The 13944-nt window shown below is 37.0% G+C and overlaps 1 protein-coding gene across 2 annotated transcripts; it reads right to left on the bottom strand.

Moving 5' to 3' along the window:
• Nucleotides 1–4645: 4645 nt before the first annotated feature.
• LOC149385751 (serine/threonine-protein phosphatase 7 inactive homolog) lies at nucleotides 4646–9855 on the bottom strand. 2 transcript variants are annotated; one of them, XM_089625335.1, is made up of 11 exons: nucleotides 9649–9855; nucleotides 9361–9518; nucleotides 9223–9273; nucleotides 8852–9016; nucleotides 7487–8743; nucleotides 6712–7176; nucleotides 6417–6557; nucleotides 6072–6176; nucleotides 5230–5427; nucleotides 5049–5120; nucleotides 4646–4959 (listed from the first exon to the last, which is right to left on the bottom strand). In XM_089625335.1, exons 1-11 carry the CDS (start codon nucleotides 9722–9724, stop codon nucleotides 4954–4956), a joined length of 2694 nt encoding a protein of 897 aa, XP_089481461.1. In that variant the 5' UTR covers nucleotides 9725–9855; the 3' UTR covers nucleotides 4646–4953. The 2 variants fall into 2 exon arrangements, with proteins under 2 accessions (XP_089481461.1, XP_089481462.1); XM_089625336.1 differs by having other exon boundaries at nucleotides 9664–9855.
• Nucleotides 9856–13944: the final 4089 nt, after the last annotated feature.

The raw sequence follows: 13944 nt of genomic DNA, 5'->3' as shown, positions 1-13944 counted from the left end.
TTATTTGTCCTAATGTATTCTCATCTTTTTCAGAACAATTAAAGACTCGCTTCTAGAAAAATATGGTCTATTACTCTTAAATCGATACGAGACAAAAGCGAAAATCATAATATTGTTTTTATGCTATCAGTTATATATAATAATTAGAGGTGACAATTTGGTTCGTAAAATACAAAATGATTGCAATATGTCTTCAAGTATATTTGGATCTTAACCTGATATAACACGAGATCGATGACACGACAAAATCCTAGTTAACACGTCCATGACTCAATTATCAAATGATACACACCGATCATAATTACAATTAGTATGTAAATTATAACTATAAAACAAAGAGATGTAGAATTATTACTCTAAATTATGATAGTAAATAACATAGAAATATCCATTTACTTTAAATTTGTTAAATTCATCAAGTATTCGACCATTGTAACCTTAGTCGATTAAGGTAGCAATAGTCTAGTAGAATTTTTTTTTAACAAATTGTTACTTAGTACAATACCCCCAAAACCTACCGATATTACGCTTTGACACCCCAAATTTTATGAATAATCAAATTCTGCCCCGCCTCTGACGACAGCTTAAACACCTGTATTGCTATAGTCTATATACAAACTCGTCATATCCACTCGCTACGACCTGAAATCCAGGCACCGAATCTGACGTACCAGACGACAATCATTTCCTGTCGTTCCGTCGCCTTCTTGGCGGAGAAGATCCAGAAACTCTCTATCTCAGTAAGTCGCTCTATCACCCTTTCACTGAGCTTCGTCTCGCGCTTTTCCGAGCGTTTCTCTCTTTCCGAGCCCTTTGTTTGGCTCTCTAGGGAAAAAACGAAATGTTGGAGAAAAGTAAGCTTCTGAGCTCGGAAAAGTTTCGATCTTTATATGATTACGAAAGAGAATTCCGGAGCTCGCTTCTGTACTTGACTAAGTTCGTTTTGTGTCGCGTGTGATGTCGGGTTTAGGGTTTAAAGGACCGATTTTGTCTTCACGTTAGTGATTAAAGCTTGGGTATTTTTTTTCCCTAATTCCTTAAGCTGAACTATCATTTCAACTATGTACCCTTTTTTTTTTTCCTTACAAAACACACTTAGAAAAAGAGCTTCGTTGTGAAGAAGAACAAGAAGTATCAAATAGTTTTTTATTATTGTGTCTGTGCTTTCAAACGCGTGTGTCATACTGATATGGAAAGAGCAGAAATATGCATTAGTAACCAAAAAAAAAAAAAAAAAACTGCTTCAAATAGTCTGTAAAATGGTGTTTCATTCTTGTTTAAGCTCACAGATTCGATGGCATTGGTTGCGGATCCAGGACCAATTGATAAGTCTGTGCTGTACGATCAAGAGAACCATGTCTCTCAAGCAATTTGGGAGGGCCAGGTAAATTTCATGAACATGGTATTGAAAAATCAGATACCTATAAACTTGGTCTTGAAATTCCATGATTGTGAAATTCTCTACACAAATCTGTTAGGATATTTAGATATATGTGAAATTCAATAATAGTGTAATTTCAGGATTAATATATTAGTCCCAGACTTCTGAAACTTTTTTCTTTTTTCAGTAAAATGTTCAGTTTCTTTTGTAAATCTAAGGAGGTTACTGTAGTTTTATTAGAAGTTGTATTAGCCTATAGATATGAAAATTTATAAGAGGAAAGGCATTGAAGATTTATATTGGGATTGTATCAGGAGAGTCACGGGTAGGTCTCTCGAAACAGAATTCAGTTGGTCTAATTCGAGATCGTACAAACACATCAAAATAAAATAATACAGCTGTGACTTAGTAGCACAAGTGCACTTGATATAGTCGAGGGAGCTCCCGAAATTGCGATTTTGATTTTACCGAAGCTGTCATCGAAATGTTCAGGAGAAAGGTTGTATAGTATAACTAGAAGTTGGATTAGTCTATAGATATGAAAGATTACAAGAGGATAAGGCACTGGTATATAATGGGATTTTATCAGGGGAGTTGGAGTCACGAGTCTCTCAAAACAGATTTCAGTTGGTCTAATTCGAGATCATACAAATTACTTTTACCGTACACATCTTATAAACATATCAAAATATAATAACAATTAATTCAGTAATCAAGCCACCAAAATTTGGAGATTCGCTATATAGCCAACCTTTTGTAAATTTTAAATAAATAGTCATTATGCAGATGTGGCATTATTTGGATGTTTTTAGCATTCCATTTATGCCCTTGGAGTCTGATGATTATTTACAATTATTAACAAATATTTACAACTATTAATGTCTTTTTGACTTTGTTATTTACTTAAATTTACGAAAACGTTGGCGATATGGCAAAGCTTGAGTTTTCATATGGCTATATATAATAATACGGCTGTGACTATCTAATAGCTCAAGTGCACTTGATTTACCGAAACTCTCATCGAAATATTCAGGAGAGAGGTCCGTTGAGATGCCACGAACACACGTCGCTGTTGGAATCGTGGAAGCTGACGCCGAGGCAGGTCGAGCTGGTGGAGAAAACCGGGCTGAACCACCTGAGAGTAATCCCGTCGTACTCGCTGGACAACGCTCTGATCTCGGCTCTGGTCGAGCGGTGGCGCCGAGAGACCAACACGTTCCACCTCCCCGTGGGAGAGATGACGATAACCCTCGAGGACGCGGGTCTCATCCTCGGCCTCGCCGTCGACGGGAAGCCCGTCGCTACGTCATCGTCGGAGACGCCCAGCGAGGTCTGCGAGAGCCTTCTGGGGAAAGCGCCGGACGATCTGAGCGGAGGGATGTTGAAGCTGACGTGGCTCAAGGAGTGCTTCTCGAGGTGCCCCGAGGACGCCCCCGCCGAGATCGTCGAGCGCTACACGAGGGCTTATCTGCTCTACCTCATCGGGAGCACGATATTTTCCACCACCACGGGGAACAAAGTCCCTATCATGTACCTTCCGCTTTTCGAGAACTTCGACGAGGCCGGAAAGTTCGCTTGGGGCGCTGCGGCCCTCGCAATCCTCTACCGGACCCTCGGCAACGCCACTTTCAAATCTCAGGGCGTCATTAGCGGCTCGTTGACTCTGTTGCAAGTGAGGGGTTTTTTTTTTTTTTTTTTTTCGCCTGAATTATGGTGGTAATGTCTCTGGTCCTTGCACTGCTAAACGTTTTTCGTCTCTGTAGTGTTGGAGCTACTTTTACCTCAATATTGGCCTACCAAAGGCGAACGAGGAAGCGAGAGGTAGCTTTCCACTTGCTCGAAGGTGGAGAGGCAAGCAGAGCGGTCCAAGATCGTCGATCAACTTGCTCGCCTATCGCAAGGCCTTGGATTCTCTTTCAGTGAGTGATGTAAGTGAAACGTACGGTCACAGTGACGACGATATACACACGGTCATGGCAGTAATAACTCTTGACAAACTGATACACAGGTCCAGTGGCTTCCTTACAAGGATTTGGATCCTTCGATCGTACCCGACCACATAAAGAACAACTTGAACCTGAAAACGTCGAAGACGATGTTGATATGCTGCGACAAGGCGGAGCGTTACTTGCCCGATCGCTGCATGAGGCAATTCGGGTTACCTCAGCCGATCCCGAAGAAGGTCAAGCGGTGGGAGAAGAGAATCCGAGCCCTCGACGAAGGCGTGGATTTGACGGACGAGGTGGACTCGGATGCCAAAGAGAGACTCCAATCCGAGGTAAAGGAATGGCTGGAGAGGAAGCTCCGCATCATCGAAGACGTCGAAGGAGTGAGCGAAAACGAGTACATGGAGTGGTACGAGAGGATTACCCGTAAATCCGTGGGAAGACCCGAATCTCTCGAATCCGAGTTCCAAAGAACGGCAAGTCAATTACTCTGCTATCTAATCAGCGAGTAGCTTTTAGACAACAAGCACGTCGATCGGCCCTGATTTTTTTTTGCAGGTTGCGGCGATGAAGGAGATTGCGACGATAGCGGATTCGGTGTCGGTTGATCAGATCGATTTGCGGGACAAGAAGCTGCTCGACGAGATCAAGAGCTCGGTTCGCAATTGTCTGGTGGACATCATCGGAGAGTCACGCAAGCCTGGGCGGCGTAAGAGCATTGTGAAACGAAAGAGGTCCGGCGATTCCAATGTCAAGGATGACGAGTCAGAGTAAAATAAAATCGGGAATGTTTGATTAATTATTATTTATGAGTGATTAATGTGTGATAACAAGTTTAAGATGGGTCTTCGACGAATGATTCTCAAGGAGTAGAGGTAATACTCGTCAACGACGCTCGCCCGTATATTGCCCCGTAGATTGATCGTCTTATCAGTTTTTAAGTTATTGATTGTATGAAAGACAGATTAAGAAACCTGTAATAGTCGTTTGTGAGCTTTAGTTCTGTTGTTTGTTACTTTGGTTGTTACATTCAGCTATTTAAATTTACCACTTAATCCATTAATAAAGAAACTATCACTTAGTGAGACTTCCATAATTAGTCGGGACATTTAAAGCCAGATCGTTCTGTGCGTGTTATTTATTCAGAATTTAATTTTATCATGTATTTGTGCCAATATAATGTTTCTTGTCGATCAGAGTGCCCTATCTTCTTAATTTAATTTAGGTAACAGAACAATATATGCCATCCATTTGAAATTGAAAATCGTCCATTCCAATGGTGTTTGAATGTGTAAGAAAACCCGGATGAAAAAAACTATTTTTCATAAAATAATATAACAGGGAAGGTAATTGTTTCTCCAACCGTAGGAATCCATGGATGACCTATTCACAATCAGAATTCACAAAAAGCACATATCAGCATTAAGCAGCTAGAACATGTAAGCTAGCCTGCTAATTACACCCTAAACCATGAAAACAAAATTGAATCTATACAGGAGAAACAAAAGGGGTATGAGACATGCATGGACAACAAATTAGTTATCAATGAATAATATCTGGTATTTCTTTTCGACGTCTTTCCGTAGTAACAACTTCACAGCCCGACCCTCGAACTTCACTCTGATATCATGCCTGCGTTACAAAACAACGACAAGAATACGAAATTATCAGCTAGTGAGGGACGATTACGAAACAGAACGACAGAGAGAGACAGAACTCACTCTGCTCGAAAGCATGTGCTTCAGACCAGCAACGAGCTCCAAGAGATACTCAAACGCAGCCCTTTGAGTCTCCTGCGTTGAGAGAACTCCTTGTTATTATTAAACATAAAATAAATAATAATAATAATAATAATAAAGCGAATAACAATGGTGGAATGTGAAACAAGACTGGTTTTGAGACCTGCAAGTTTGAAGGCATATGCAGAGGCAGTCCTTCCACAGAAGGGGCTCTTGGAACTTGGACAACTTTGGTCCCACCCGACATAGAGACGCTCCACGAAGGAAGATTAGAGATTCCAAGCTCCTCAGTGTCGACCACGGAGCTCATCCAAGCTGGACTATCGGCCCGAGAGGCTGATGATGAGCCCGTACTTATAGGCTGCACCGTGCAAATGGACAACCATTGATAAGGAGGGTGTATTTCTTTGCATCATATACGTTAGAATTTGACATTGAAAAAAAAAAACAAAAAACAAATACCATAAAAAAAACATAGGACAAGATTGCTTCACTTGCATTACTATTATACTATGTATGTTATCATGTGGATGTCAGAGACATATATAGTATACTGCTTCTTTGGTTATATCATATCAACATTTCAAAATAGAACCAAGCAACTGTCTTTGACAGGCTATTTTAGAATCATCTTGTGAGGAAATCATGTACAGAGTACATCTTTTGCTACAGTTCTTTAGAAATTAAACATGGTAATTGTTCCATGGACGTAGAAAATGAAGGCTAAAGTGGACGTTCAAGGAAACATAATCAAGTTACAATTGATGTCAAATTTTGTATTCAACTCGCTCATTCAACCAATCTTCTTAAACAGCCTCGAAAATGCTGCGTATAGTATAAAGAGGGGGAAAACCAAGCTTTCCCAATGTCATGATTTTTCTCATTTATATGTGCATGTACTACCGTAAAAAAAAGTTTCTTTTTCCTTCCTAATATGACTCTATCACGTATATTCTGTTCATTCTGCTTTTTCTTTCACAAAAGGTTTTCTTTTTACTGACTAACCTTTGGTCTTTCTACACCTTTAAATGAATGGAAAGACGGTTTCTCAAAATTTGGAGGAGTCAGTACAGCATATGCCCCTTCATTGTCAAACTTCGTTTCACCAAACTGTAAAAGAATACAGAAAAATTTGGCTGAGCATTCAAAAAAGAAGCCATAACAGGAACCAAAATATCGGTAGCGATTCATTTCAATTTTTAATCATATCCCGATGGGATTTTGAGTGCATTTGCAAGCGTGCGCGTTCCAAATTATGACTTGGTTGTATTTCATATAAGAAAATATTCAAACTACCAATGTCTGGAAAAAGGAAACCCGAGGTGTTTGTAGATATGTGGGAAATAAAACCTGTGGATAGCTGGGAGCACTAAATAAAGTATAGAGCTTCCCGGAATCTCCAACATGATCCATGCTATAGCCACAGAGCATATCCCCGAAATCGTCTTGATCAACCCTTGCATCGGGACCTTGATGAGATCTTATGATCAACTGTTTTGTCATTAAAAAAAAAAAAACATAAGAGATGAGCTTTAGTCTTGTGACTCTTCCAGGTAGCTATGGAGTAGCTTGTTTGAAGGAACAAAAAGAAAAAGTAATAGTGATCGATAAATCATGAGCTGTTTTTTTTTCCTTCATTTTTTACCTTTAATTTGGATTGTCTGAGAAACGTTTCAGTGCAATCAGGACCCCAGGAGAGACCAAGTCCTCGATCCCCATTTTCAATCAAACCATTTTTCTTTGATGGATCTGACCATAGCACGTCAGTCAATACACTAGGATCTTCATCAGCAACATCTATAATATACCTATTCACTTTAGACAAGTCTTCTAAAGAACCCAACTTCACTTTATCTACCCTCTTTCTCTTGGACCTTCGAAGAGGACCCACATTCATGCTACGGAAAAGACCTCCGTGAGCCGTATATACACAATCTGAGATAACTGAGGCAAGAGGGAGGCTCTTGAAGCATTCCAAACACTTCTTGTAGACCAAGTCACTTTGATTGCCAAATTTGGTTTTGACTTCTTCCTCAAAACCATATACAGATGTGCAGTACTTAGTTTCATGATTTCCACGCAGCAGATAAACTCTATCAGGCATCAAAACCTACAAAGAATTAAATTATGATTGATAACAATCAAAAGATAAAATTGCTTCTTAGACTAGTGGTTTATACCCAAATTGAGAACTCCAAAACGAGATGCAAATACTGTAAAATTCTTTTCCAACAATGAGATAGTATCTTTATGACAAAATAATGATTACTATGGGACACAACAAAGTGCAGTTGGCTAACCCATGCTCATTTACTCCAAAATGAAATTCGAGAGAACCGTAACACTTGTCGTAGAAAATATGCAAGGAAATCATACATTCCAGCTTATATAAAAATCAACCAAAACCTCATTCATCTTACCTTCCAGGCCGACAAGACCATAAGCACCTCTAAGCCCCATGCTCCTCTGTCAACGTAATCTCCATTAAAAACATAAAATTGTTTCTCTGAGGGTAGCCCAGCAAGCTCAAAAAGATTGAGTAAATCATGGTATTGTCCATGAATGTCGCCGACGACAACTACTCTTGAACCCTCTTTGTGGCAGTCAACTTCCACACAATTTGGTTCTTTGGAAAAGATATGTGAAGCAGCAGTCAACAGCTCATCCACCACAATAATTGGCATGACAGACTGAAATTCTGATGGTGGAAGTGTTTTTGAAGCCTGATCGAGTGTACTCATAACATTTTTCAGCCAATCAAAGGTCACCTTTCCGTCTCCGGGCCAAGTAATAATAGATAGCGGAATAGATGCGGTAACTCCTAGTTCAGATCTTGCATTAAAGGTCGCTTCTTGAAGTGAATTTTCATCCTGATTAGCACTCGGAGCCTCTCTCATCACCACCTCGACATTTTCAATCAGCATCCCCTCTGCTTGTGTATCATTGGAAGCTTCCGCTGCTCCAACAACAGCTGATACACGTTGTTCCTCTTGAATAACTAACGTATCTATCGTATTTCCTTGGTTTCCCTCTTCTTGTGTAAACTGAAGAACATTGCAAGCTTCAGCTTCTCCATTAATAACTAACACGTTTTCCTCTTCAACATGGACATGCCCAACCCCAAAGCACAGTGATCTATCTATTGTATCCCATGGGTTTTCCTCTGCTGCTTCTGTTAATTGAGAAGAGTTGCAAGCTTCAGATTCGGCTTCTCCTTCGTCTTCCTCTTTAATATGGGCATCCACAACCCCAAAACACAATGACCCATCTATTGTATCCCATTGGTTTCCTTCTACTTCTGTAAATTGAACACCATTGCAAGATTCTGCTTCTTTGTTACCAACTAATTCATGTTGTTCCTCTTTAACCTGGCCATTCCCAACCCCCAAATACGATGACCCACCTACTCTCTCCCCTTCGTGTCCCTGTGCTTGTGTAAATTCAACACAATTCCTAGCTACTTCCTTTCCGTTAACAACTACTACATGCTCCTCTATAACCTGGGCATCCCCAAGTCCCAAACACAATGTATCCCCTCGGGTTCCAGTCTTGGAATTCATGTTTTCTTCTTCACTTGACAACCTCTTATGAATTTCCCCAATATCTCTGCTATTGTCTCTTGTGTCCATATCCAAGTTTATATTACTCTCCACAGTCATGGCATCAACCGCGTCAACCTGTAATGTGTTAAACACATGATATCGTAACAAAAATTAGCCTCGGTTGGGAAACAGAACGGCAACAGCTAAACAGTGGCATAACAACATTACATCATATCACCGTACCATTTCGATAGGATTATTATTCCGAGACACCGTGAGTTTGGCTCGCTTGGTAACAACTGTAGAAACAATCTCCTTCATACACAACTCGGAATAAGATACCCCATTTTCCATACCTTCATAATCCAACCTTTGCGAAATGCCATCCGTGCTCCTGCAAAATTTCACCTGCCAACCAGATTCCCAAAATACATCCATGATTTGCAATATGAGATTACTACTAAGCTGGTACTTGTTTTTAAGAAGACTATTTATTCCTCTAAAAAACAAAATTGCAACAGATCTCTAAGCAGAACCGAAAAGCTAATAAAAACAGTAATAAACTGCCAAGATTCTTATGAACTCAGAATCACACGAGAGTCATCGTTGCTTACCATCTTTTCGCTAGCACACAACATCGCGCTTTCCTTATCGTTCTCCGTGACCTGAAAATCGCTCACGATTACAAATGGAAATTCAAATAAACATCACGGGAGCCTGGTAATAAACAAAGCTAAGAGCTACTAGACTACCTTCTTGACCTTGCTTTCAACTATTCCGTGCGCAATTTCTCTGATCCTCGTCATTGAACGCACTTGTTGAAAGTCCATGTTTATAAAGGACATCAAATCTACGTTCTCTAAGATCCTCTTAGCTACATTTATCATTTCATCTTCCTTACTCTTCATGTCTGTACAATAACGCCATCACACAGCACAGATTCTTTTCATATAGACCATTCGTATTTACATATATACATTCGTATAATCAAATCATATATATATATATATATATATATATATATATATACCGCTACTTACTCGAGAAGCACCGACCTGTGTAATTCTGGGCGTCGCTTTCTGGAGAAGACAACGAGAAAGAACGCTGAGACTCCATTTCTCTTTCAGACGAGCTTACGAGCCATAGAATTTTTCCTGTGGAGATTTGAAAGGATTTTCGAGGGAAAAATATGCGAGATAGAATTAGGATTCAAAAAGCGTCTCGGTGATGCAAAGCGCGCCATCTAGTTTAAATGGTTCGAAATTCAGACCTATGATTTGTTTTTAGGGTTTTTTTTTTTTTTTTTTTGGTCAAACTATGTAGATAAATTATAGGAAAAATTGTATGAACTAGCCAATCCCGAACTATTGCTTTTGCGAAATAGCCATAGTTTCATTTATTTTGTAAAATAGTCATCTCTCAAAAACTTTAACTAGATGATTGAATTGGCTTCGTCCTCATCGACGAAATCGGCTTCACTCTCGCCGCCGGGGGAATCGACTTCGTCCTCATCGGCGGAATCGGCTTCGTCCTCCTCGACCACCACTCCCTCCGCGATCTCGCCGCCCTCGCCGTCTCCATCATCGCCGCCTCCGGAGACGACGTTGCTCGGAGAATCGTCTTCGAAGAAGGCGCCCTAAGACCGTTGAGTCTTCTCCCGCAGCGATCCGGTTTCGTCGCCGCCGTCGGAGCGATCGGGAACATCGCGAGCGTCGAGGACGCAAGAATCACGTCGCCGAAGAAGGAGATGTTTCGGTTCTGCTTCAGATTCTCGATTTCCAGATTGTCATTAAATTTAATCCTGCCTCGATTAATTTTAATCCAGCCGTTATAAACCTTACATTATGTCTTTATAGTTCGTTGGGATTAAATTTAATCCAACCTAGATTAATCTTACTTTGGCTAATTTGCTTATAGTTGATAAATTATGGCTATTTTGCAAAAGCTTAAGTTCTATTTGGCTATATAGCCGCTTGACCCTATATAATACTTTTTCTATAGTAGACTAGTTTTATAAACGCGCGATGGGTGAGTTAACAATTTTTTAATTTTTTTTTAAAGTAAAAAAAAATAAGTAAAATAGAGTAAGTTGAAGATTTTTTATTGTATTAAATTAAATCTATCAAAATCGTTGTCAAGGATGTTTAAAAAATAACAAAAGGTAGAAAAAAAAGAGATTTGTAAGTAACTAGACCACTTTAAACATGTGATTTTGGATCTAGCATATGTTTGACAATTTTTAGGGATATAGCCAAATGGCTTATGTGACAATAATTAATGTCTGATTTACCCTGATTTATTAACAAATTCGTCACTTTCTCTCTCATATTTTTTTCAAATAATTTTTTTTGCATCAAAACTTCAAAAATTCGCATCTTTCTCATACGAACTCGAAATTGAGTGATTTCAGATCCTACAAATTCGTGGCGTCGAGATCTTCAAAAATAGACCCATTGTGTTCGATGAAAAATTATGTTTAATGTATTATATTTATATTTCCATATTTTTTTATAAATTTCAATTATTTCCATATTTAAGGTAATAACATAATTTTTCTACATCCATGGTATTAAAAATAAATTTTCATCAAACATAATGGATCTATTTTTGAAGATCTTGGCGTCACGAATCCGTAGGATTTGGAATCACTCAATTTCGAGTTCGTATGAGAAAGATATGAATTTTTGAAGTTTTGATGCAAAAAAAAATTATTTGAAAAAAAATAAGAAAGAGAAAATGACGAATTTGTTAATAAATAAGGGCAAATCAGACCTTAATTATTGCCACATAAGCCATTTGGCTATATCCCTAAAAATTGTCAAACATAGGCTAGATCCAAATTTCATAATTTCATTTTGGCTATTTTGCTACACTGCCCGAAAAAAATTCTTTTATGATTCAAAGGTTTTCAAAATACTGAATGTTTTTCTATCTGTCGGATTTCTTAGAAGTATTATGGGAAAAAGAAATTTTAGGTAAGGAAAAGTCGAAGTTAAATTCTGATAAAAGAAATCAAAGTTTTTCCAACTATATATATATATATATATATATATATATATATATATATATATAATAACATATACTCATAATAATGTATGTTATTGGTATAGTATAATATAGTATTAGTAATCATGATTATAGTATACATCAAAAAATTATACAAAATATATTGATGAAAGAGGGAGAAAAAAGGAAATAATATAAATAAAAAGATATACAAAATATATTGATGAGAGAGGGAAAAAAAATTAAAGGTCGGGAAAAAAAATAAAAGATAATGTATGTTATTGATATAGTATAATATAGTATTAGCAATTATGATTATAACATACATAAAAAAAATTAATGATTGGAAGGAAAAAAAGAAAAATTCAAAACAAAAAGAAAAGGAAAAAAAAAAAAGAAAACCAAAATCGGAAGCAAAAATAAGTTCAAAACCAAAACCATAATAAATAAATAAAAAGGAAAAAATAAATAAAAAACCAAAATCGGAAGCAAAAAAAGAAAAAAAAAAAAAAAAAGAGCCAAAATCGGAAACCAAAATAAAAAAATCGAAAAAAAACTAAATCGGAAGCAAAAAAAAAGAAAAAAAAAACTGGCTGCCACGTGTCGCCTCCTGGAGGCGCCACGTGGCGGCACCAGGATAAAAGTTAAAGAGGCTTTGCCTCTTATTAACTATGTTAAGGATTATAATTTTGCTAAAAATATTCGAAATGTTCTTTTTTTTCTTCCTTCTAAAACCAATATCATGTTGCGGTTTCACTTTTACCGGATTACTTTTTACTTTTGATAATAATGGTATACTGTGGTAAGTGTTACATTTGAGCTAAACCGTTATAAAAAAAAAATCACATGATATTTAATAAATAATGAGAAATTGCCCCATTTGCCACTGGTTTCAAAACATTTTCCCAATTTCCACCAAAACACTAATTTGTCCCAAAATGCCACCATCCATGTCAACAATGTTGACATCTATTTTTTCCTTTCACTATGAGATGTCAACATTGTTGACATAAATGTCAACAATGTTGACATCTCGGTGGTATTTTGGGACAAATTAGCGTTTTGGTGGAAAGTGGTAAAATGTTATGAAATTGGTGGCAAATGAGGCAATTTCTCATAAATAATATTGAAAACAAATAAATTTCCACAAACATAGATATTGTAAAATATTCAATCCACACCTAATGAAAATATAGAGTTCACAACTTCACGTAGATATAATAAAGTTCACAATTTCACATACACATATACAATAGAGTTCACATCACAAACTAGTGTTAACAAAAAGCCATACTAAATATAGTTAGCAATGGTAGCTAGTTTGATCTAGTGGTAAATTGTAATCTCACACATATCTCAACAGATAAATTATGGGTTAGAACCCCATAGGCTGCGGAAATAGTGCCCCATTAATATTTATCATAAATTATGTAATCTTGACCGATAGTGGCAATTGCGCTTTGTACCGCTAATATTTCATATAATTTGGTCAATAGTATCACTTTTAAAAAAAAAAAAATAGAGTTCACACCAATTCATACTAAATAAAGTTCACTATAGTAAATAGAGTTCACAATTCCCACCATATCTAAACACAATATATACATTCAAATCACTATTCGAAATGTATGAAATTGATTGAAATGTACGAGGTTGGTTGTTTTGCAATAGGTAATACTCATACTAAGTCATCATCCGAACATATGTTGTAATGAAAATCCCCACATGACGGATGTAGTTATACTATTATATTGATGATATATGAACTTAATTTTTCTTTAAAAAATAATAATAAGAAACACGCTAACGTGGACGTGCGGTAAGCAAAATTTCGCGTGGCATCCGCGTGGTAAGTGCGGTATTTAAAACTTGAATAAAACTCGTCATAAAATATAGCGACTAAAACTGTACATTTTGGAAAGAATAATTTTTCTATATTTTGGTGAAAAAGCATTAAGGAAAATTTTATTGATGATCATTTTATATATATATATATATATATATATATATATATATACTTACTTCTACAAAATAATGCTCTATCTAAACCGAAATTTTTACACCCTCGCATTTTTATACGATATTCTATAATTTTATAACATGACAAATTATACTATTTATTTTTGGAACTGGAGATTAAATGTACATAGTTTTAAGTCAACGCCAAATTGTGAGATGAGGTTCAAATTCACTAAACTTCCAAAATGTGGGAGTATAAATTGTATATAATACTTCTCTAAAAAAAATACATATAATACTAATTCTAGAAAAAAAATTACATTTAATAAATTCGAGGATATTATTATGTAAAAATTATAAATATTAAGGTA

This window comes from Urtica dioica, chromosome 9 (genome assembly GCF_054948205.1).
Source record: "Urtica dioica subsp. dioica isolate 48M chromosome 9, U.dioica_male_clone48M_v1_H2, whole genome shotgun sequence".
Classification (NCBI taxonomy): Eukaryota; Viridiplantae; Streptophyta; class Magnoliopsida; order Rosales; family Urticaceae; genus Urtica; species Urtica dioica.
This window is presented reverse-complemented; position numbering and strand designations above follow the sequence as displayed.

Bases quoted from the DNA above. Each gene is read 5' to 3' on its own strand.
- LOC149385751 (XM_089625335.1), bottom strand. From the start codon at position 9,724: ATGGAGTCTCAGCGTTCTTTCTCGTTGTCTTCTCCAGAAAGCGACGCC. The intron at 9,274-9,360 runs GTAGTCTAGTAG...AGCGATTTTCAG, and splicing joins TTGAAAGCAAGGTCAAGAAG to GTCACGGAGAACGATAAGGA. The intron at 8,744-8,851 runs GTACGGTGATAT...AACACATTACAG, and splicing joins ATAATAATCCTATCGAAATG to GTTGACGCGGTTGATGCCAT.